Source organism: Pseudoliparis swirei, chromosome 2 (genome assembly GCF_029220125.1).
Source record: "Pseudoliparis swirei isolate HS2019 ecotype Mariana Trench chromosome 2, NWPU_hadal_v1, whole genome shotgun sequence".
NCBI classification, from domain to species: Eukaryota; Metazoa; Chordata; class Actinopteri; order Perciformes; family Liparidae; genus Pseudoliparis; species Pseudoliparis swirei.
In genome coordinates, this window is record NC_079389.1 from 18666766 (window position 1) to 18692883 (window position 26118).

At 42.5% G+C, this 26118-nt stretch overlaps 1 protein-coding gene across 1 annotated transcript in view; it reads right to left on the minus strand.

Moving 5' to 3' along the window:
- The window catches only part of plcl1 (phospholipase C like 1), a 66198-nt gene extending 44745 nt beyond the window's left edge, over positions 1–21453 (minus strand). Inside the window, exon 1 of the mRNA XM_056436020.1 lies at positions 20561–21453. Coding sequence (XP_056291995.1) covers positions 20561–20740 — 180 coding nt within the window. The 5' untranslated portion in view covers positions 20741–21453. The remainder of the gene's footprint in view (positions 1–20560) is intronic.
- Between the last annotated feature and the right edge of the window lie 4665 nt (positions 21454–26118).

The window sequence follows — 26118 nt, forward strand, 5'->3', positions numbered from 1 at the left end:
AGCATTCCTATAAACCTTAGTGGTAATGACTTTATGAACTTCTTTAATGAAAAGATTTTAACTATTAGGGACAAGATTAATAATCTCTTGCCCATAACCAGTGCCAATCTGTCCTTAAGTGGAATGGCCTTGGAAACCGCTGTATGCCCTGGTGTATATTTGGAGGGTTTTTCTCCTATCAACCGTGACCAATTATTTTCAACGGTTTCTACTTCAACACGTCTACCTGTCTCTTGGACCCCATCCCGACGAGGCTGCTTAAAGACGTTTGCCTTTAATTGGCGGCTCTCTATTAGATATTATCAATGTGTCTCTGCTAACAGGCCACGTACCACACTCCTTCAAGGTGGCTGTTATTAAACCTCTCCTGAAGAAGCCCACTCTGGATCCAGAGGTATTGGCTAACTACAGACCGATCTCTAACCTCCTTCCTCTCCAAGATCCTTGAGAAAGTGGTCGCAAATCAGTTGTGCGACTTTCTACATCATAATAGTTTATTTGAGAAATTTCAATCAGGATTTAGAAAACACCACAGCACCGAGACGGCACTGGTGAAAATTACAAATGACCTCTTAATGGCAGCAGATAAAGGACTCCTCTCTGTCCTGGTCTTGTTAGACCTTAGTGCTGCATTCGACACCATTGACCATGACATCCTGTTACAGAGACTGGAGCAGTCGATTGGCATTTCAGGCACGGCACTAATTTGGTTTAAATCCTATTTATCAGATCGATCTCAGTTTGTATTTGTAAACGATGACGCCTCGATAACCACTAACGTTAATCACGGAGTTCCACAAGGTTCTGTGCTTGGACCAATTTTATTTACCTTATACATGCTTCCTTTGGGCAATATTATCAGGAAACACTCCATAAACTTTCATTGTTATGCAGATGACACTCAACTATATTTATCGATAAAACCAGAGGAGAGCAACCAACTCTGTAAAATTCAAGCATGTCTTAAAGACATAAAAACATGGATGACCTGCAACTTCTTGATGTTAAACTCAGACAAAACCGAAGTAATTTTAATCGGCCCTGAGCACCTCAGAGATCAATTATCTGGTGATGTGGATTCTGTAGACGGCATTGCCCTGGCATCCAACACCACTGTAAAGAATCTTGGCGTTATCTTTGATCGGGACTTGTCCTTTAACTCCCACGTAAAGCAAATCTCAAGGACTGCATTCTTTCATCTACGTAATATTTCAAAAATCAGGCACATCTTGTCTCAAAAAGATGCAGAAAATTGGTTCACGCGTTCGTTACTTCGAGACTGGATTACTGTAACTCCTTATTAGCAGGCTGCTCTAATAAATCTCTTAGGTCCCTCCAGTTGATCCAGAATGCTGCAGCTCGTGTTCTCACTAAAACTAAGAAAAGAGATCACATCACTCCTGCACTAGCTGCTCTGCACTGGCTCCCAGTAAAATCAAGAATCACTTTTAAAATTCTTCTCTTAACCTACAAAGCCTTGATTAGTGATGCTCCATCATATCTTAAGGAGCTTGTCGTACCATATTGCCCCACTAGAGAGCTACGCTCACTAAATGCGGGACTACTTGTAGTTCCTAGAGTCTTAAAAGTAGAATGGGAGCCAGAGCCTTTAGTTATCAAGCTCCTCTTTTATGGAACCAGCTTCCAATTTCAGTCCGGGAGGCAGACACAGTCACCTCGTTTAAGAGTAGACTTAAGACCTTCCTCTTTGACAGAGCTTATAGTTAGGGCTGAATCAGGTTTGCCCTGGTCCAGCCCTTGATATGCTGCTATAGGCTTATAGCTGCCGGGGACGTTAGGATGCACTGAGTACCTATCTCCTCTTTTTCTCTCCTTAAGGATGAATTTTCATCTCTCAATCACACGTTACTAACTCTGCTTTCTTCCCGGAAGTCCTTTTGACTTTACGTCTCATGGGGTCATCGGACCCTATGAGACGGCATAGATCCTATCTGCCTGATGGATCGTCTGGGTCGTGGAATTCCTGCTCATGACTACCACTGTCCTGTTGAGACTCCTCCTCCCCACCGCCATCTGCCTGATGGATCGTGGAGGTCTCCATCGTGGAATATGCCTACTATGAACTATTCATACACTCTGTCATATTCATTGAATGTATTTTAACTCTAAATCTGTCCTTCTGTACACATTACATCTATTGCATCTGTCCATCCTAGGAGAGGGATCCTCCTCTGTTGCTCTCCTCCAGGTTTCTTCCTTTTTTCCCCTGAAGGGTTATTTGGGAGTTTTTCCTGGTCCGATGTGAGGTTTTGGGGCAGGGATGTCTATGTGTACAGATTGTAAAGCACTCCGAGACAAATTTGTAATTTGTGAAATTGGGCTATACAAATAAACTGAATTGAATTGAATTGAATTAAATAAATCAGACGGCAGCATAATGGAGTGAGAGAGTGAGGGTGAGAGACAGAGAGAGAGAGAGAGAGAGGGGGGAAGCCCGTCTGCCTTTCATCCGAGAAACAGAAAAAAGAAATTACCAAAATACAAAATAAGAGGAAGGTGTCAGTGGATCAGACAAAGAAGGAGCCGTCTGACTGGGTTGAGTGCTTATTAAAACACCCACACCTATTATTTTCTTTTCAAGGCGAGACGTCCCGTGATGATGCGTGTGCTCCAGGATAGGCCACTGACCTTTGACCCCTGCATGCAGAAATCTGACTTAAATGTCAGTATAATTAATGACTGATTACGGCCGTCGACACATTAGTTTGTTAGGCAACCGATGATGGAAATCATATTTAGAATACGGAGGAGTGACGTGGAGAGACGGCGTATACGTCTCTGGTAGCGCCTGTCAATCACCGCGTATAAAGCATCCTCGGCTTTATGGCCTATTTGACTCTCAAAGCACCATCAATTACTAAATGAACATCATGCTGTATTGAAGACTTGAAACTAGAGATTGAGACCATAAACTCATGTTTACTGAGGAAATAAATCAAGATCTATAGACTTCTACACAACCAGAGGAGTCGCCCCCTGGTGGTCAGTCGAGAGAATGCAGCTTTGAAGCACTTCAGCGTCGGCTTCACTTATCGGACCCGTCTGACGGGTCGTCTCCATCCAAATGAACGAGAGAGCATCCTCCTGACACAGAGCTGACTCGGCTTCTTTTTGGTTGAGGGAACTAACCCCTGAAATGTTCCTTTTTAAATCAAGAGAGAAGTAGTGTCATTTTCTCATAGACTTCTATACAACCAGAGGAGACAACCATCACGCTGTTTTCTTATATACATTTATTACCTTCACATTGAAAATGCGGAAGGTTATGTTTTGATCGCTGTGTATTTGTATGCGTGCGTGCGTGCGTGTTATTCGCATAAGTCAAAAAGTATTGAACCGAATTGTATGAAATTTGGTGGGATGATTGGTTATTATCCGGGGACCATTTGATTAGATTTTGGGATTGATCGGGTCAAAGGTCAAGGTCATGAAAAGGTCAAAAGCTTATTTTGACCATACACTCAAAGAAATGACTCATTGGATGAACTCAATTAAAGTGTTGGCAGGTTTTCCATTCAATAATTATATGAAACTCCAACTCAAATTTAGCACATCAGTGCAATACAATGAAATTAAGTTAGTCCAACTCATTTGTATCAAATACATCTAAAAAAAAAAAAACGATATTCATTAAATTAAATTAATTTGTGTTTGTCCAACTCATAATATAAACTAACTAACTAAAAAAATATGCAAACTCCACACAGAAGGAACTGGGAATTGAACCCACGGCCCTCTGGCTGTGAGGCGACAGTGCTAGCCACTACACCACCATACAGCCCTGAAAATGTCTTCACCTCATGCAAACAACTGATTTTCAGAAGGCGCATGTGCAAAGGGTAGTCCCCAATGAAACACATTTATTTTGAGTTGATATGCACACCATCTAACCTAAATAAATCTAATAAATGAAAGTATTCATACATTTTGTGTTACACCCATTAAATATAAATATCTATTTTTTTAATTGATTTATTAAAATGTATCAAACAATATTTAAATGTGTCACCTCGAAGAAGGGCTTGAATCGTTTTTGTGAGTGTAACCTAAATAAATCTAATAAATGAAAGTATTCCTACATTTTGTGTTACACCCATTCAATATAAATATCTTCGTTTTGAAATTGATTTATTTAAATGTATCAAACAATATTTAAATGTGTCACCTCTAAGAAGGGCGTGAATCGGTTTTTTGAGTGTAGCAGGTACATTTTTATCCAATTGGCATGCAACTAATGCCAACATGTTCATAATTCAATGCCCAATCTTGTGATATGCGAAGGTATGCGCTCTACCGAGTGCCCATTCTAGTTTTGTCTGTATTCATTTTTATTAAAAAAAAATCTGCTTTCAAAGTTAAGTTAAGTAGCCATATGGGTGACGAGTGACACGATATGATGCCACATGAGTATGAAGGCCTTCAGCGTGAAGGTGGAACAGTCACCCAGGAGCCGGCTGGTTTATTACCACTAATTGGTGACATTATGTCGGCAGCAGTAGTGTTTAATCTATGATTAGTGACCTTCGCTCTGCGTGTCATCGACGTTTGAATTTATCCCAATTAGTGTCTTGTGTCCCCAATCAGTAAAAGATGCAAAGAATGAAGAGGATCCTTGAATCTTGAGCCTGGAATAAATAACGCCGGGGAAATTATGAATGAGCTTTACTTATTTAATTCACTCAATTATTTATTTGTTTCTGTTTTGCGATGTGTTCTTGTCGCTGAAAAATGAAGCCGCTGAACTGAATAGTTTCAGAATTTTGAAGATTGCTTTAACACACTGAGACACTGAAACACGATAAATAGCGTGGGCTTTGAACACGTTTATTTTGACATATCTTTGGTTCGTGGACTCTTCAAATTAAGTATCGTCTACTGGGAGCAGTTTGTTTCAATTCAAGGATTTTATATATTTTTTGCCCTGAAGAGTTCAGGTATGCAATTTACAGTATGCAAGTGAAGACCGATAAAAGCTGAACAGGAGAGAAAATGGTATAATTGTATCAATAAATGTATACAACTATTACCAGAGTACTTCAAAACTAATGAAAACTTAAAAAGTAGTTCTAGGGTTCTAGATTATGTAATCCTCGGCTTTCTCAGCGTATGTATGGGTCTTTATTCGACAGCCATCCAAGATCACGATATCTTCGGAAAGTGAAAATCACACTCAATCTATAAATGTGTGCATCGTGTCTGTGCATTTAGATTTGCTGAAGTAATGATGCAGAAGAGAAGATTGATTTGACTTAAATTGCTCAAGGATTTAAAAGTAGCTTTAATATCTTCATGAAACACAGTCAGTAAACCTCAGCCTGAGGTGAAGTGGGTTTTTTTGTTAACTTTCTGGGCATATTAAATCCAGTTTTATTCTGAATATATCGAGAAAATACAAATTAATTACTCATTATTTTTCCGTAAACCGCAAAAAGGACTTTGTTAACTCTCACCTGCCGCCAAAAAGTATAAATAATAGTCGTTACCTGTTGGACCGCTCACCTTTTACCTAATGTAAGCTTTCCCCCCGATTAGCGAGGCCTCCCGGAGGCAGGCATACGAATTGAGGGGATGAACGACTGAACCCGATGTTCATCTGATCCTGTCAGAGTCAACTGACACTGGGACCTGAGGAGCAGTGAGCGCTTCAATGTGGATTCATGGGATTATGGAGTCACAGACTTGTTTAGCATCGGGTCGCACAGGAAGACCGGCGGAGCAGAACCGCTCACTCACAGCCGACGACACTGAAAGACTCGATGATGCAGGAGGAACGGATCTACAGGTTTTACTGTTGAATGAATCCTTACAGCCATCTGTCACATAAACACACACACATATATGTATATATACACATATGTATATCAATATAAAAATATACATATTTTTATTTATTTATACATATATATTTTAATTATATATATATATATCCACACACACTTATAGAAATATTTATATATAAATATCTATATACACATATTTATATATAAATATCTATATATCCACATATATATACATATGTATATATAAATGTAAATATATATAAATAAATGTCATTAAATACATTAAAATATATACTAGCCAGTGAGGTTACATAATTTAAGTTTGATTTAAATGAAGCTTATTCTTGGACTGGACTGCAAATCCAGTTTTCAGATTTGTAAGACAAAGGTGAGAGAAATTATCTTAAGGGCGATGTAGCAATTATGACTCAATGGGTGACATGAAAAGCTGGCAGATGAGCGAAAGAAAGAAAGAAAGAGATGTTCATACAGAGAGAAGAGATGATTATTACTGGGATTAAATAGCCTGCTAATGATGCCTCCATTCCTGTAGCAATAAGGAGGAAACAAGAGGGCGAGAACATCTCTTCATGCTAGACAAGCTGTAATCATTTTAATTAGCCCTTGTTTGAATCAGAGTAGAGGCCCAACGCTGGAGTAGCAGCACAGAGGTGTGTTCATCATATTGTATTATAAGTATTTTTGTATTGCCTCGTCGTCTGTGTACCAGCCGGGTTCCCCATCTCCCTGCCTGCTCTCTAACAAACACACCTGCTCGTCAGCTTCTCGGTCAATCACTGAAAAATTAAAAAAAAATTAAAAATGCCACAAAGCGAATCCGTTAAAAGTGAGAGAATGGTATCCAAAGAGCGAGAGCAGCCGCGAGCAGCTCTGTGTGGTTATGGATTAGCAGCTTCAGCTTGAACAAACCAAGTTAAGTCTTCATCCAACTGTGTGGCACGGCAAATAAGCAGCAGGAAACCTAAACGCATGTGCAATTTAAATGTGAATATTCGGAGTCGAGCTCATGAACAGTTTCAGTGATGAACGGGTGGTGGAAACATCGTGGCCGGTATTATTTAAAGCCGCTTTAAAGAGGGGTCGGTCGCCTTTAGTCAGGAGTTTTATGCAAATGTTACTGTTCGTTTTTTATGTGGGTTTTTTACACATTTCATTGCAGAGGTTTGTGGATTTGAGCCATCGAGGGATCCTGGGCTATAAATGCTCTTTTATGCATCATATCTCCTACAAAATGACATTCCCGTGCAGCTAAATTCTCAAATACTGTGTTTGTTTGACCCGCCGCTCCACCTCGACCTCCGCCCTGTGCGGACGTCTGCGGACAGTGATTAAAGAAAATGTTAAAAATAATCTGTGTCCCTTGAAACACAACTTTTTTTAGAAGATCAGGCTGACAATATACTGCCCCCTCCACACATACACCAGTGAATAAATGGAGGGAGAAACACACATTGCAGCCTCAGCCTCCTGCTGCAGTTGAAACCCTCCAAAAATCTGCTCAGAGAAAAAATGTAATGGGTGTGTGAATGAAAAAGAGAGGCAGATGGAGAAGTCAGAGGAGTTACCCCTCCCCCCACCCCCCCTCTCTCTCTCTCTCTCTCTCTCTCAGTAGCCAAGGAAACCAACCAAAGTTGTCCTCATTTGAGGTCGGAGGTCATGGGTGACGTGCAGGAAACGGCTGCTGGAGGACAGAGAGCCTGATGGAGGGAGAGATTTGATTTGAGCGGTTGAGCTCAACGTGAGTGTGGCGGAGACAACGAGGAGAGCCCGAAGAGGAGGGTTTTATGGCTTCTGGTGAGCCGGGTCCACTCCGACTCACATGTCTGGGAGAACGATTACCTCACTGCCCGAATCCACTGAGTGGTGTGTGAACCAGTGAGCGACACCAGTCTGAACTGGTCATGTTGTTCAGACTAATGAGTCTGTTTTAGATCCAGATCAACTGGAAAGAGACCAACCACCACTCCAAAAGGGAGGGAGGGACACACACACACACAACTTAAAATCATACATCAATTAACTGAAAATGTGTCTTTAATTATTCAGTCATTTATAAAGCACAAACGGATCTCTCTGCTTCTCTGTATATCATAATAAGCTGGAAATCCTTTGGGGTTTAGGGTAAAGACATTTTAGATTCCTTATGCGCGTGTTCTTGTTTTGTGCCATTTGATTTGTTTAATTTGTTCGTTACTATAATTTCTTTAGGGTCGTGTGCTTCGAGGTCCTTGAATGTCAGTGTTTTTGTGCATTTAAAACATCAAATATATTTTTTATGTACATTTAAAGGATGTCAAATTGAGGAAATAACCAACAGTAAGATTCTAAGAAATTTAAAAAACCTCAACAGCAAAGTCCTCCTTCCCGCATGCAACATCCCATAGTTACCTCGCTGTGGATCCTTCTCATTCAAACTATTTCCTGCTCAGGATGTGGATTGTCCTGAGCGACGGAGGCGTTCATGCTCGGCATGACGGGCTATTCCCATTATTCTCTGCCGCCCTCTCCATTTACATCTTTATTTTGGGATTCAGCGTTAGTCTGAAATCGTACGTTCTCTGGAACTTCTTCTTTTAAAAAGTTTGTTTCAATTCCTCCCAACCTTCTAAATCACTCAGAGACAAATTTGTAATTTGTGAAATTGGGCTATACAAATGAACTGAATAAATGAAAGATCCTGGAAACCGCTCGGTATACATGTGTCGAGGGCGCGGTATAAATAGACATGCCTGGCATCAGATGGATCCCGCTCTGTGACCTCTGACCTGCTCACTCTGCCGGCAGCTATCCAGCACGAAGCTCCTGCAGTAAACAGACAATTGGAACAGATTTCTCTTATATTTGGCACGTCAACATGCAACAGGGTTTGTTGTTGTTGTTGTTGAAGAAAAGAAGCAGGTGGGAACTTGACGTGTTCAGTCATGCCGTGCTCCATCAGGATGGACGTTTACTCTCTTCAGACCTTCGAGTATCAGGCAACGAGACGTTTCAGACGTTTCAGAATGAAGAGGACCTGCTCTTCGCTGATTGCGTTTCAACTTTCACGATGAAAAACTCAGGAATTTCATCCACTTTTGCCACAACGTCCCGCATGGCTTCTGTTCACACGACCCTTACGCAGGAGCAGAGGCATTCTGGGTATAAAAAAAAATTTAAAAAAAAGTGTTTGACTCGAGATGCAGAAGCTAGCCTCCTCACGTCGTGTCTGAGCAGAGCTGTGTGTGACCTTCCACATACTGTACATGATGATGTCACCTGGCTGCATGCCATGCTGAGATATATAAAGAATTTAGTGGAGGTTTTTATTTTTTTATTTTTATAGTAATAATAAATCATGCAACGCAACATAAGCGTTTGCCGGAAATGGCGAATTCTTGTACGGGATGTCATGAGTGGTGGATTAAAGATGACAGCGGAGCTCAAGTTCAGCTCGTTACTCTTATGAGACCTTATCTGGCAAATCTACAGAACCTCGAAGACCCAAAAGGTTTTATTGTTTTCTGGAGAACAAATGCCCCTTTTTTTTGTGTTCATGCCCTCTGAAACCTGATCACACTTACAATCTTAGGACACAAAGCTTAACTTTAGGCTTAAAGGATCAAACTGGAGTGGTTCTGTGTTTTTCTGATTGTCAATCCCATAATAAGACCAAAACCAGCAGTTCATTTATCTGTCTGTGACACTCTAATATTTTTGTTCCAACTGAAGACGTGAATCTTTAACAAATAAAGTCAGTCATTCCCTTAAACAGTAGCTTTTAAACACACTGTAAACAAGCAGGAGTAAAATATGCATTAGTTGTAACTATTTTCAGTGGTGGAGAAATTATGTATTGCATTGTGGCGGGTTTACAATTTAAAGAGTAAAAAGCAGCACACACACACAAAAATCCTTCTTGAAGTGTTAATCCAGGTTTATTTTCCATGCCAATACTGTCTACGAATTAAGTACGCAACACAGATGTGTTGTGCTTGTGTCCTTTACTGTACTTTAGCACTTCATTCAACCCGATGACACCTGAAGTGTCAAACAACCAAAGTTCAACAGGTGAACGCACCCATTGTTTGTTAAACAGGAAGCATTTGGGCAATAAGGATGTTGACTCAAGTGTATTTCAGCCGAGTAATAATCAGGAACTATACACCTGGCACTCCATTGAATGGACATGGAAACTGGCCTTTATATTTATTCATGTATCCTCCATGCCAGGATCAGTGTGTGTGCGTCTGTCGGTTAGGATTCGCTAAAATTCTAAGATACAAGATTAATAAATACCCATTTGTGTTATGTTCGCCACCGTCTTGACCAGGGGTCCCCAAACTTTTTCCTGTGAGGGCCACATAACGTTTGCCTTGTCTGATGGAGGGCCAGCCGGGGGGGGGGGTGCTAGTGAGAAGTGAGAGTGTGCTCACCTGTGCGCGCGCATCACTCACGCTCTTTTAATGTAGTACTAAAAATATGGGGGGGGGGGGGGATTACATTGTGGCGGGTGGAGATTTCACCCTGTTATAATAGGGATAACACTGGAGTTGATAAGCGTGTCTTCTTGTCTGATCAATACGCAACTGCAGGGCTCTCAAGTCTCACGCATTGAGCGTGAGACTCACGCATTTCGGTCTTATCTCACGCACTCCCGCCACACATCGAATTCCTCACGCTGAAAAAACCTCTCGGCTATTTAATGCTTGAATGCAGGGGTGCTCAATACGCCGATCGATTGTTCCGCTGCAGAGCTCCGACGCCGGTCTGCGCGCATTGGGATGGAGCAAAAAAATAGTCACAAGCACCCCCCCCCCCCCGTCAACAACTCTTTTCGGCTCGATGCCGGCGCGCGCAACGGTCAGCTGTATCGGGTGCTGATGGAAATCTCACGCTTGCCTGTCTTCAAAACTTGAGAGCCCTGCAACTGTGAGGTGCGCGAATGGACCGAGAGGCCAGCTGCTGATCACTCACTCAACAGCCCGACTCGGACGGGCAGACGGTGCGCGCAACATTTTTTTTTGAGAGCACCGAAGACTCATTTTGACCCAGGAAAAATCCTGGATGCGCGCGCCACTCGCTGTGAGTGCATGCACGTGCAGACAGCATTTAACGGAGCGAAGCAGCGCGTGCGCTCTGATCGCTCTTTTAATGAAGTATCGATTCTAAAAATATGCTAAATCACATCGTTTTTAACGTACGGGTACTTTGTTAGTATCGCTACACCGTGCAGGGTGACGGCAGCAGATGTAGTGGGCTAACATCCAAGCTAACCTAACTTCCCAAACGCTGTGGACATCTGAACGCTGATTGGCCGAGACGCGACACGTCCCATCAAAGATGTTCTATTGCGAAGAGCAACACTCCACATTTTCTCCGCGTCTCACTGCAATCTCAACGGCAGCGGGCCAGGTGAAAAAAATAATAAATCGGAACGCGTCTCTGGTATTGTTCAGGGGGCCGGTCCAAATGGGGAGGCGGGCCGGAGGCGGGCCGGATCCGGCCCGCGGGCCGTAGTTTGGGGACCACTGGTCTTGACTGTAAGGGAGTTGAGAGAGGAAATTAAATGAGATTCAACTCTTCTTTGTCCGGGCGATCTGCACTTAGCGCATGTGTCTAGTTGTTTTCTTGTATTAATTGCATTAGTACAAGTGTCTCCCTGCTTCCTCTGGCAGCGGACAAATTAATGTTAGACAAAAACTAATTTTTTTTTTAAGTGATCGGTTAGTGTTGCGTTTATGGTTGTTTCTGCTGCCTTCAAGTGGCCACAAAGAAAATTGGATACGAGTGCAACGAGTGAATTACAGTCCTGAATAAAAGGATGTTTTCCCATGGGTTGAGAAACACACACACACACACACACGCACACTTAATCACATGGGATTAATTTCCACAGGATTGTTACTGCCGTTCCCAAATTTGAGAAGTAATTCAGAAATATGTACATACGCATGCGCGCACAGACACACACACACAAACACTTTTTGGGGCGTGGAAGGCAGGAAACTGCGTTGGGATTAGAGGGGCAGTTTGTCATGGGTCCTGTGTGTGGTTGCCATGGTAACAGGTGTGTGCGGTACCAGGGATCTCCGCTGGTCCCAGTGAAGTTACAGCAGCCGACTCTGGCAGCCGCACAGCATTCCTCCCCTCTAAAAAGAGTTGAAACATGCCCTTCAAACACACACACACACACACACAAACACACACGTGACATTATTGACTCAGCAGAAGAAGCCCACTCAAAAAAAAAAAACTTACAGAACCTACCTTAAAAGTGTTGATTGAAATAGACTACAACAATAAACACTCTTTACCTGCATGAGGTACACACACACACACACACACACATAAGCCCAACTGTCTGGTAGATTGGGACACACCTATTGGCATCGAAACCAGCAAGTCAGCTGGAATAAGGACTGAAATAATTAAACGCAGCTGCTGCAGGACGACATTCTGAGAACGGTAAGACTGAGATTTGCATGAAAAGTTCTTTGAACACTTTCCAAAAAGAAAACACACCTACCTTAAACCGAGGAGAAACAAACAAAACCCGAAATACTTCACATCGTGATAACGATAACATCGTAAGGGACATTCCTGCAGCGTCGACAAAATAAAACAAGGGAGATAAAATTCCTCGACGAGATAGAGCACATCTTTTACCTGGCGGGATCATCGAACACTCCTCGGGTGTTTTGTTTGTGTTCACTTCTTCGGGGGATCGCATCACCCTCTGCACTTTTATTCCAAAGGCCGAGTCAAGACGGCGTTTTTAAAATGTCAATTTATTTTAGAGCTGCGACGATTGTATCCGGGCAAACAAACAAACAAACAAAGTCATATTGGTTGGACAAAACTTTGACACCCGAGACTCGCACCGTCGACCTCATGGGAGCCGCCGGCGTCTTGACGAAGCCGACCTTTCTGAAGAGGAAAATGGAAGTCCGAAATGGAGAAAGCCAACAAGCCACATTTTATTTAAAAGAAGAAGAAGAAGAAGAGCCACGGTTTGGTGAAAGAATGGATTTAGGGCGATGCCAACATTTTTAAGATGTGACGTGACTCGTTTTTCTACCGTGCCACAGGTACCCGGGATCTGTGTGTGTGTGTGTGTGTGTGTTGCCCTCTAGGCTGAACCCCTTTAAAAAAGCAAAACAACTCGACATGCAGTCTCTCGAGTTTCCTCCCAATCTATCCACCCTGAGATTAACACCACGCACTGCTGAGCTTTCACACACACACACACAGATATAAAATGTCCTCGACCACTGTCGCCCTGGCAGCCGCTTTTTAAACTAGTTTGTGTTTTGCACTTATTCAAATGTGAAATCCTCTTCTGTGCTCGGCCGTTTCTATTCCCCTGGAACCCTCGCCGCCCGGCGAGTGAAGGTCACCGTTTAAATCCCACATCAGTCGCATTAACTCTAATGACGGACACGAACACCGGCTCACGTATATTAAGTCCGTCTCTCTCGCTCGCTCTGTTATTCTACCTCTCACGCTAATTTTCAACACACACACACACTAAAAAAACCACGCTGGTCATCTAGTGAAACTGTTCAAATCACACATGTCTTCTATATGCAACAGCGTCCTGTACAATGTGTAGATTATGCAATATTTTTTTGTTTTCATGAAGCTTTTAGCCGTTTCTCTTTGAATGAAGTCAGTCGAATAATTTCCAATTATCAACTAGAAGCGATGACATCATCAGGACATCAAAAGCAGGTTCATTTGCTTTGTTGTCTTTGTTGCATTATAAAAACAAAGGTTTTGCAAAAGTCAAGAATCATACAGTATAAATAAAAATGGATATCGGACTTAGTCAATATTATAAAGTATGTCTTCTAAATGGTGTTTTTTTTAATAAATCCGCTGCTGATGAAACGTGGTCGGCCCTCAGCGTGTATCGTTGGTGCGAGACTTCTTTCTCACTGGAGCTGTCAATCAAACACCATCCAAAAGACCGCCGACTCTTTGAGGCTCAAAGAAAACATTCCTGATCGCGTCTCCAACATCACCGACTTTCCTTCCAATCGCGAAAAGAAACAATCACAACACGTTTGGCGTTTGTCACTTCAGGTGGACGTATAAAAAATACAAAAAAAGGAAAAAGAGGAGAGAACTTTTCGCTTTAAATATCACAAAATCCAAATTATGTGCGCGGATCGATTTGAGAAATCTGCCCAAAAGTCCAACACAGTTCTTTTTCCACACTCAGCTGAGGTCCGGCCAGAATCAATAAATGGAATAAGTGGATACTGATAATCCTCCTCTCAGCGAGTGGATACCAGGTGATACGTGTAATCAGTTACTCACCGTGCAAAGGCTTCACACGCGGGGCTCAGCGGAGGCCCCCCCGCCGGTTGCGTAACGGCCTTTTGAACTAACCTGAACTCCAGGGCGTGAATGTCACTCGCATGCATCTGAAGAACTTTTGTTGCCGCGGGGTTGCCTCTCGCGTGATGAAGGAAAAGAAAATAATTTCACGAGGGATTATCGCGATTGTTCTCAAATAACCGGTTGTACCCGAGAACACAATGCGGCGGAGTGCGGTGCGCGCCGCCGCAGAGTTTCCTTTTGTTCTCATCGACGCTCGATTGATTTTCATCATGACATTACTTACATTTACATCACACGCTCAGTGACACCAGGGTTGCCAGGTCTGTGTGACAAAATCAGCCCAATGGCCAATCAAAACCAGCCCAAAAACCAGCCCAATATCAGAACTCAAAATATGCCCGTGCCAAACAATATACACTGCTTTTAAAGTCCATGTGTGTACGTGCTGATCTGGAGTCAGTTTGGTAGGATTTGGGTATAAATAAATTATTTCATTTAAAATATGGATTTTTATTTAAAGATATTCATGTAATTTGCATGCAAAATAGGTCTACCCGAACCAGCGGACACACAATTCAACCCGCGGCAACACTTCAAAAGTAGCCCAATTCCGCGGGAAAACCGCGGACCTGGCAACACAGTGACACCGAAGGAGACCAGGAACGCCTTACAGTCGATGCGGAGGGGAAACGTAACCCACGCTGCCTTTGTAAGGCTTTCCTGTGCTCTCTGAGAAGTGCAGATTTGCTTTGTGTGGCTGCATTTTGTGTTTTTTGTTGTGTGCGTTTCTTTTCTCGCAATGAATTGTGTGATATTTTGACGGAACTACGTGTGCTTTGGTCACACACATTTAACTCCTGACCAGCAGCTGCGATGAGGTGGTGTGTGTGTGTTCCCGGAGAGATGTGGCGCCAGTGGCCGAATGATACCGGGAGACAGAGGGCTCTCAGAGGCCCCCCCCCCCCGATTGCTCTGCATGCACACACACACACACACACACACAGAGCGCATTGTCATTCCTCTTGACGGGTTTCCAGGAGTACGCTGCTGCGATAACAAATCATTGTCATCACAGCAGCAGGACGGACAATTAGAGCGAACGCAACAAAACAGTGAGAACTAGAATGGGCACTCGGTAGAGCGCATACCTTCGCATATCACAAGATTGGGCATTGAATTATAAACATTTTGGCATTATTTGCATGCCAATTGGACAAAAATGTATGGTGCTATCGTAAAAAAAAAGATGTTGACCTTTCCATGACCTTGACCTTTGACCCGATTGATCCCAAAATCTAATCAAATGGTCCCCGGATAATAACCAATCATCCCACCAAATTTCATGCGATTCGGTTCAATACTTTTTGAGTTTTGCGAATAACACGCCAATTGGATATAAATTGACCGTGCTATGGTAAAAAGAAGATGTTGACCGTTCCATGACCTTGACCTTTGATCCCAAAATCTAATCAAATTGTCCCCGGATAATAACCAATCATCCCACCAAATTTCATGCGATTCGGTTTTAAACTTTGTTTTTTATGCGAGGAACACGCATACAAATAAATTAATAAATAAATAGCTATCAAAACATAACCTTCCGCATTTTCAATGCAAAGGTAAAAATAACGCTGAAGAAATCAAGCGAGAACATCAAAAGGACGAATGAATGAAAGAGGGGGGGGGGGGGGGAACAAATATAAATTGGACAAGACAACGCAGAGCTTCAAAGCAAAGGGGTGCAGATGGGAGGAGAAGGAAGGCAGAGTGGGATTGGAAGCCCACATGGCTCTGAGAATATGAGTTTATTTTTGTCCCACTTGATGTGAAATTCCATGACATTTCCATGACTTTCCTCAACCGAGCGGAGGCACATCTGTGCACTTTGGATTTGTTTTCACTTTCATGGCCTGTGATGTTGATCTTCAGCTCACGATGATTTGAAAAAAGAAGAGATAACCGACCGGTTGAAAACCAGTTGGTCGGGCTGTTGACCCTTTTCTTCAGGCTGAAATACCTCCACAACTGTTTGTTGGATTTCAACGACGTGTGTGTGTGGTCCCCAGAGGATGCACCACCAGCATCACTCACTCATTGAAATGTCTCAGCGTTACTTGGATGGGCAGCACATTTTTTTAAACTCCAATTCGAGCTCCAGAGACCTTTTAGAAAACCCTTTGTTTAACTGCAGCAGGGTCCGAGAGTCTCGCCCAACATGGGATCTGGTTGTTTCTCCCGTGGCTCCCTTCCCGTCAGCTGGCCCCGCGATAACACGGCGATATACTGTAGAAATCTTCCTTCTGACGGTCTGGTTTAGTTTTCCATGTCATATGGATGCATCAGTATGACATCGAGATCAGTTCCTCACAGTAACTTCGATATAAAATGTGAATTGCATGCATACAGGTGTGCAAAATGAATGAAATTCTGAGTTAAGAAGATCTATTGCACTGAAGATGTAGTCCAGTCAGACCTCAGGATCGCGCCATCTAATGTCCACAAGATTAGATCATCCGGGATTACCTCTCCGAAATCTTTAATATTCAGGGAACTCGGTGGCGACTGGAAACCCTCTAGTAATACGAAACACGGTGAAACATTGACTCTCCAAACACACACATGAGAGAGAGAGAGAGAGAGAGACCAGGTTGCACATCGGCATGTCAGAGAGACATCCAACGATGCCTCCCTCTGAGCCCCATCCTGAAAAATGTGTGTGTGTGTGTGTGTGTTCATTCGTATGTTAATCCGGGGGGGGCAGGGGGGCGGCAATTAATAAAAACAGCCCGAGCACTAATGTGTTTAAATTGATTGAGATTAACGTCCCTTTAAAACGCGCTCCTCCAGGCTGTGAATAACAATGCATGAAAGAGTGAAACTCAGAAGAGGAATTTTCAAACCGAAGTTTCATTTAGTTTCGGATATTTCGGGGGAGAAATGCTCTCAAACAGCACATTTCTCTATTAAAACGATATTCCAGGTTTCACCCGATTTCCCAACTCAATTTGCATTAGCGAGAGAGAAAATGATCATTTGGAGTTTTGCTTCATCGCTCGCCCGGCTCAACCTCCTGGAGCACCAGACTCTCCTCTAAAGCCAGCCAAGCACATGTAATTACTTTCTTATTAACACCAGAGAAGAAGAGAGGGTTATTTCTGGCATCGGGGGTCAAGAGGTGACCGGCCGTCGGAGCTTTGCGAGCGTGAAACTCTCCCGGGTGATTCATCAGAACGAGAGATGAGCAACAATCTGGTTCTTTGATTAAAAAAAGAACATTTTAAAGGTTATAAAATGATGGGTTTCGGGGGAGATAACGCATTTACAAAACGTTTTCGGTCTTTGTCGCCATGCCGTCTCTCTCCGTCTGCGTCCTTCTACTTTATCAACCGTACAATAGTGTACAAAGACTCTTTTTAAGCTCCTTTATAATGTATTCATCAAAGACTCCAATTGATTTTAAGATGGGCCATTTAGCCCACGAAGTATTTCTGAGAATTTTCTCAGCACATATTCCACATCACCAACTCGGGCTGCAACTAATCTATCAATAAACTTATTAAATTATTCAATAAGTCTCTGAAAGCATCACAGAAATTATGAACGGACCACATTTACAATTTCTTTCCAAGGCCACCGTTAAGTCTTCTGTTTGTTTGCTTTGTTTATTTGCCGCTCTAAAACCTTTAAAATGTTCAGTTTGCTGTCATGTATGACAAAGAAACAAATTTACACACATCGGACTACTTTGTTGATGAGTATGCATGGTTGATTATTTAAAAATTGCTAAATGTTGAGACTGTTCATCCGATGTCACAATGTAAGTACAATTATACTTGTAATGGTAATGGGGTGAGCTGAACAAACAGGGGTGTGTGTGTGTGTGTGTGTGTGTGTGTATACAGACGGTAACATGGCATGTGTGGGAGTCTCAGACACACGCAGACCTGTTCCTTCATTTCTCCTGGTTACCTCAGTTAAAGTCCCTTTAAGTAAGCGAGAGTGAGAGAATACATACAAATTAACTCCTGACTTTGTCCTCGAGCTCCGATCCATCTCTGAAATTAAAATGACTTTTTACCAAGAAATCAGTATGCACTTGGTTGGCGGTTTCATTTGTACCTTTGAACTTGCTTTTGGTGATTTCTCTAATTCCTGGTACACAATAACCCATGTGGGACACCCATGAATTAGAGTACCTTTCCAGCTGTGTGTGTGTGTGTGTGTGTGTGTGTGTCCTTTAGGCTAAAATATGTCCAAAAACAAGTTATATATATATATATATTTAGAATATTTCCCTGCACAAAAAGTGAGACTATTCCATTTTCAGATTGAATTTAAACAATTTCACCATCTGTTAATCTGAGGATTGTTTTCTCAATCAATCGAAGACATTTCGTCTTCAAAATTGGAAATAAATGTGAAAAATGTAATGAATAAAAAAAAAAAAATTAAAATCAGAGCTCAAACCGTTTCCTTTACCCGAGCCTCAAACCCAAATATTTAGTCACGATCATAGAAAACTGAATATAATCAAGTTTTTTTAAATTCTTCTTAAAAATGACAAACGATTACTCATTCCTCAAAACTGTTAACTAATCTTACTTCAACTAAAACTCTGTCCAAGGAGCTGACTGTCATTAATAATCGGACACATCACGGGGATCCCGAGAGGTATCGATACCCGGCGCCGGCTGTCACGGAGGACAGCGCCTGTCACTGACATCACTCCACTCATCCGTCCATCCTTTCATCCACTTCCTCCCCTGCAGCAGTCAAAGGGACTCTCTGTTCAGCTCGGCCCTCCAGATGGGGCTCGCCGGGCGGTCCGTGCAGTGCGGACGAGGGGCTGGAGAAAAGAATAATCGACACCTCCCCCGCCGACGTGAAATATGGAGCGTGATATCAGCGGCATGTGTGAGACGACGATGAAAGAGTCAATCTATTTCCTTCGATCGACTGACACCTGAGTTGGAGCGGAGGTGTTCAGACATCTCACCAACAAAGGTAACGCTCCCTTGTTGGATTCAATCTGTTGTCGTTGCACAGAGTACAGGTAACGAAATGTATTTTCTGCATTTAACCCATCCTTAGTTATTAAGGAGCAGTGGGGTTCAGTGCCTTGCTCATGGACACTTCGACTTGCAACCAATGGGGAGGAGGGCGGGGATCGAACCGACGACCTTGGGGTTGCAGGACGCCCCCCCCTTACCCCACTGAGCTACCGAAAACAACGTGTGATGTATTGTGTATAAATACAACAATAAGGGTCTGAGACGTGCAGAATCACTTCTCAAAACACTATTTGATATCTTTTAGCACAGGGTCTTATTTCCTGTGCTTGCCTGCTGTCATTTGCTTAAAGTCCTGAACTGTTTTAAATCGTGGTTAAAGTAAAGCGCTTTATGACTTCTCCGATGTCCCATGTAAACGCCTCAGCTGAGGCCCAGAGGGTTTAAAGTAACCATTACTTTCCAAATAACAGCGTAAATAAATATATATGTTTGGTTTTTCTTCTCTCCGCTCCCATTAATCATGTCTTGACCCCTCCGATTTATCTGGTGACCCTTTGGGGAGGGGCCCCGACTCTTTGACTTGAGAACCACTGAACCAACATACCGAAACAGCATAATTAAATCTGGCTCCATGCTGCTGACACACTGATGCATTAGCAATGTAATAGTCATATATGACCTCATACATCAGTCACACAGGACATCTTATGTCCAGAACAAGTACCCTAAATACATCTAGCTGATTATACATGTGCACTTTTACTTAAAAGATGTTAAAGGCATGACTTTTACTCGTATGGGAAGTATTATCATACTGCTGTACTGGTACTTCTACTCAAGTAAAGGATCTGCGCAAGTAATATTTTGATTAAGTTCATCCGCAGTGTGTCTCACACATTCCAACAGAACCATCGTTTCTGCACCCTCTCGGTATGTAATCCGTAAAGATCAATCTAATAAGGGGGGGGGGGGGGGACATAATCCATAAGGATCTTTTTTTTAGCGAATGTGTTATGAATCCCCTTCCAGCAACAGAAGCATTTTACTGTCACACGGAAGAAGAAGAAGAAAAGAAAAGAAAAAAAGGCCCAGGAGTCCAAGAGTTGGGTTTCACTTGGATCGGCTGAGCCATCATCCAAGAATGTGGTTTGGCTGCTTGGGAACCTGCAGCTGATTGGTGGACGCGCACGGGCCACAAGATAAACTGCTGTCGTGTGAGAGGCGTAGTACTTGTTGAATGCTTTGACACCGTTGCCAAGAATACGGTGTCCCCTGAGATGCTATTTAACACCATTAGTTGGCCATCTTGAACCAAAAGTGATCCACTTGAGGGAAAAACTCACGGATGAAATGCAAAGGGCACTTGGGGGTGGGCGGCACCATCACGTCAGGTCTTCTTACCTTAATGATGCTGCTCCGGCGAGGTGCTGCCTTCACGGAATCCAGCAGGACGGCGTCGGTGTCCTGGCCGCCACCGGGGAGGATGACACCGCTGCGCTGGCCGCGGGACACTCTCGGCGGGATGAAGTCCGGCGCGCCGTCGCCGCTCAGCCCGTCTCCGTTTCCATCGCGCTCAGACATGTCCGCGAGAGGCGGAGGACTCGATGGAAGAAACACCGGGAGAGGAAAAAAACAAATCAATCAAGTCTCCGGTTCTGACTCGAATAAAGTTTGCCTCGGCTGCGCGTGGATGCCATTTAGAGCAGAACTGGGTTTGTTTGGGTTCCTCCGCAGCAGCTCTGACAGACAGGAGGAAACTAATCGCCCCAATTTAATTAATTATGAACAGATTCTCATAGTCAGTGAGCACCGAGCCGCGCTGACTTCAGGCTGTCGGTCTGCCCTGGTCTCCACAGGTCATTATTCACCGCTGCACTCGCCGCTGAAATCAGAGCATCACGCGCAGGTTTTACAGGAGACGTGAATGAGAAACTGGACTCGTGCGCTCCCCAGATGCGCGCAACAAGTCTCCACCGTGCCCAGTCTCGCGTGCTGTCTTCGAGGCGGTGAAGCCACAGTTTGTGGATCCCCCCCGACTCCCCCAAAAAAGAAAGAAACACCTAACGCCGCTGATGGGGAGAACAGAAGTGTTTCCAAACAACCCAGCGTTTGGCTACAAGTCGATACCCGAAATATTACTCCTCTTCTCCTCCAAAGCACATCGATGCCAAAGTGCCCCAAAAAAAAAAAAAGGAGAGCGAACTTGCGCTGCGGTTCCGCGTGACGCGGGGAGGAGATGCGGCCGTGTGTCAGCGCGCGGCGCGTCGCTCTGACTGAGCTCGGCTCCCGCGGTCGTCTCGGTTTGTACTCAACAGCAACAACGGGCGACATTTGACGAGAATAGGGAACCAAATTGACAGTCGCACCGCCTCCAAAAGCCGCCAGCCCTCCCTTCACCCTTCGGACCCAGCTCCTCCCACACGCCGCCCGGAATCTTGACAGACGCGCATGGGCGGCCAATGCGCTCCTCCGCTGGGACGTTTGGAGGCAGTCGGGGGCGCTGATTGGAGGAGGGCCCGATCCAAGGGTTTGGGAGAGGATCACTTTTTAAGACAATGGAGCGGACACCGGGAGCACCGGGAGCTCTGGAGAGGGCTGCAGGTTCGGAGGAAACCCCAAGGGAACGTCCATGAGCACGACATGGATTTGTTTTGTTTTTGTGCTCTTTTTATTTTTATTGTCTTGAGAAGGATAATAAACTACGAACTTTATCATCCACCTCAGGGAAAGTTTGACTTTTGCTGTGCACGACGAAAGTGCACAAAGTGCACGTGACACAACACACCGTTAAAAAAACAGATAAATATAATAACGCAAATAATAAAGCAGACACTATTTTGATAATCACATAAGTTTGTTTTGAAGCCGAAAGGCCAAACGTGTTGGTGGTTAAGGCTTCTGGAATATTAAGACGTGTCGCTTTTTATTGTCTTGCGTCATAACAATCTTAAAATCTTCATGTTGTTGTCTGTCGTGCTTGAAAATGTCCCCTCTGAAAATGTTTTATCGATTATAATCTGTCGTTGAATCGATGATAACATGAAAAAAAAACAGCCAAAGTCATATCTTTGAAACATAAGCCAAGACAAAGCCCATTGTCTCGCTTGTGGTACATCGCCTGTACGTTATGTAAGAAGCACATCGAGCCTCACAACAGATCCTCAACAGTCTCGTTCACTGATGCTGGTTGTTGGTCATTTAAAGGCATCAGTTTCACAACAAGTTCCTCACTGTAACCTCAACCGTCCTCTCCGGTTTCCAGCGTATTGCACCTGTAACCACACCCAGCGGTGATGTCACCGGGTCTTGGAGCCACACCTGTGCCTCCCTGCAGCCAGGTGAGACGGTAAATCACTGGACGTCGACCAAGGACCAGATTTTCAGATCACGAAGAAAAAAAAACACAGAGCCCAAATTCTTTGTTGTGAGGCTGGCTGATGAAACTAGACGTCTGAGGTGCCCGCCTGACCTTTGACCTCTTCTTATTGGTGTTGGTTGAGAGTGACAGGCAGAGCGGTAGAGTTTGGTAGGCAATGAGGAGCTATAATAAACGATAATCTATTCAGCAGCGTGGCTGTTTTTTAATCTCTCTGGCCTCTCCCAGTGAGGTCAGAGGTCAGGGTCAGGGAGGCAGCCGAGCCGCCTGAGGCTGGCAGGGAGTTAGTGTCTTGCTCAGGGACACATCAGCAGGGCACAGAAACTTGAACTCTGGTTGTCTTGGGAACGCAAAGGCTCGACAGTACAACTCCCAGTAAGCGGTTGTGGAGAAGCTCAGCTATTGATCAAATATATAAATATACACCAATTAATGTCTTTAGAAGGTTTACAAATTAGTGCAAGGCTAAGTGGGAGAAGTATTCAAATCCTTTCCTGAAGTGAAAGTATTAATACCACACTCTCCTTCTCATGGGAAGTCCGGCGATCACAACATTTCCGTGTGTCATTCTTTGCATTTTAGACTTTTCACGTGTCATTTTATTCAACTTTGTTACCGTAGAATGTTTATGTTTTATATTAAACCGCTAAACCACTTCGTTAGGTTTAGGGAAAACATCGAGGTAGGGCTTAAAATAAGTAGGCTAAGTGGATTAAGTAAAAGATTACGGAAACGAAACATAAGAGAAAAACATTTCTCACAACCGCCACTGACCGTACTGAAGTGAAAGTATGCAATCATCCAGAGTGCATGATTTGCAGTAATTTACTAAAAAACACCCCAAATAAATCTGGGCACAAGAAAACACCATGCATAACAAGTCCCAGAAAAGAAAAAAAGAAATTCCTCTTATTTGAAATAATGGACTTTTATCCCGCAGGGCCGAGATGAAGGCGCCCGCGTGTCCTAAAGAAACACACGCCCTAAATCCAGAACGAACTCTGAGCCTTTTTTCATTTGCTGGAAACACTTTGAAGGTAGTTGAGACTTAAACTCTCTGAATCCCCTGAATTTTTTTTTTTTAAGGTGTGTGTGTGTGTGTGTGTGTGTGTATATGGACCTTGAGCCACACAGTTGTGGAATGTGGTCAGCTGGTGAGGGCTATTAGTGCATGAGGCTCGCCAGTCGCACCTCTCTGCTAGTGTTCGGGGAGCAGGAGTTCATTTTCGCGGAAAGAGAGAATTTGCCGTGTTTGTATCGTCTCATCACGACGAAGACGCCAGGAATAGAAACGATGGAAGATTCTGCTGCCACTTGTTGCATGAAACACACACAGTTAATACATTTATTTGATTATAGGTATATATATATTGTCCTCACACCACAATACCGTAACATGCTCACAATGACATACTACATGACATATATTAGATACTTTATGTTGCTTGACTTGTTGTTATTTAGATAGATAGATAGATGTATACTTTATTGATCCCGCAAGTGGGAAATTACAGGCAGATACTGGAAGATTACAGCATAATTTGTCATCAGCAGTGGTGCAAAGTACTATTTAGGTACGATTGTGAAGTATTTCACTTTCACTATTAGAGCATTTAATTAAAAGAAAATCCACTCGGAAGAAGTATTAACGTATTGCAAGTACAATTTACTCACGTACTGTACTTGAGTACACATTTCAGGTCCTTGGATGTATTTCTTTCCATAAAAACACAGATGAGATTTAGATCCATTGGGGGAAAGTACATGTATTCAAGTGCATGAGTACAAATGTGAAGGTACTTGAGAATTTATGCTACTTTATATTTTATACTATACTTTATATTTCCTTTCACCCCACTATAGTTTTAGATTCTGGTTACTTTGCAGGTTCAGATTCATACTCCAAAATATAATTAATCAATGATTTATGATGTTTTATAATAGATTTAAAGTGGTACTTTTATGTGAATCTTAGAAGACTTTCTTTGGTCCAGGAAAGCCCACGTTGTTAAAGTGATGAACAGATTAATGGACAATCATTATAATCCAATAATATAATATACATTATCCTCAAATGCCCCTTTCTGCACAATGACTACTTTTACTTTAGATAGGTTATTGAGTATACCTCAACGCTAATACAAAAAATAAAGTATGAAACTTTAGAAAGTAGTATTTCTAAGCTTCTATTTCTTCTTGTACTTGAATATAAAATCTGGAAAAAAATCTTTTATTCGTGAAGCAGTGGGGAAATGTACTGGATTACAACAGCAAAGGAAAAAAAGTGCACACAAGAGACAAAATAAAATAAAAAAGTCTTATAAAAAAGCAATAAAAAAAGAGTAAAGAATCCACAATGAATGAAATATTATGTATGCAGACATAATAACTTATAACTATTACGGTAACTGAAATGAAATATGATTCATAGGATTGTCAGAGAATTTAGATGACATGATGTTTTTTTTTTTTTTTTGAAACAAAAACAATTCAAAACATATTCTGATTCAATTAAATACAGTTTATATTATTATTTTTTATTTTTATAGCTTGCTTATTAAGAAAACTCAAATATCCTCAAATAAAACATCTCATCTATAAAAGATATAAATAAAAGTATTAAAAAAATCACTGAATTGTTCAATTAACACTCAAACACCTGCAAGGGTTAACCTAAATTGTTAAAGTTTCTTGACAAACAAAAACTTTTTTTAATTATTTTTTTTTTATTAAAATTTTTGAATAAGATAAAATTTTTTGAGATATTGTAAGTTTTAATCAGCAATGTTAAAACAATCAAAAATATTAAAAAAAAATAGTTTTTTATTTTTTAGTTTTTTTGTGAATTTATGATTTTTTTTTTTTTTTTAATTGCATTACAGAAAATAAACTTAAAATAAACTTCTACAGTCCTGTATATACAGGCAGAATACTAGAAAATAATAATGATCTGAACACTGCTGCCCAAGTCTCCCTCGGAAAGAGGATGACGTTGCTTCTAATCAAAATGGAGATGCTTTCAGCTTCCTGGTTATTTTCCAGAGTCTCTGACATTTAAATGCCATTTCTCTTGACCTCGCTTGCAAAATGACAACCAAAAAGGTTTATTGAGGTGAAGAGAAAGCTCAGTGAGACTCGGACGAAATAAGAGACATTTTTATTTTTATCGTATTCCCGAGGGAGAAGAATCAGCAAAGGGTGAAAGAGGAATGTGACTCCATCTTCAAATGTCCCTCTGCTGCTGAAATTCGGGCCTTCATGCTACGCTGCCACCATGGTGTGAGAAAGTCTTTCGCAGGTCCAACCTGTGTGTGTGTGTGTGTGTGTCTCTGTGTGTGTGTGTGTGTGTGTGTGTGTGAAATGTCTAAAGTGTTCGGTGTGGCCAGGTGCACGCTGCTCTCTGCTGGGTTTGTTTGCTCGTCCTCGACCTTGAAGAAAAACAGCTAAATAAGAGGACATCGTATTCCACAAACTCCGTCTCACGTAAACATGATCTTTAGATACATTTATACTCTCTCTCTCTCTCTCTCTCTCCTGTTGATCTGCACTTCACTCATTTCATTTGTTTGCACTACACACATAC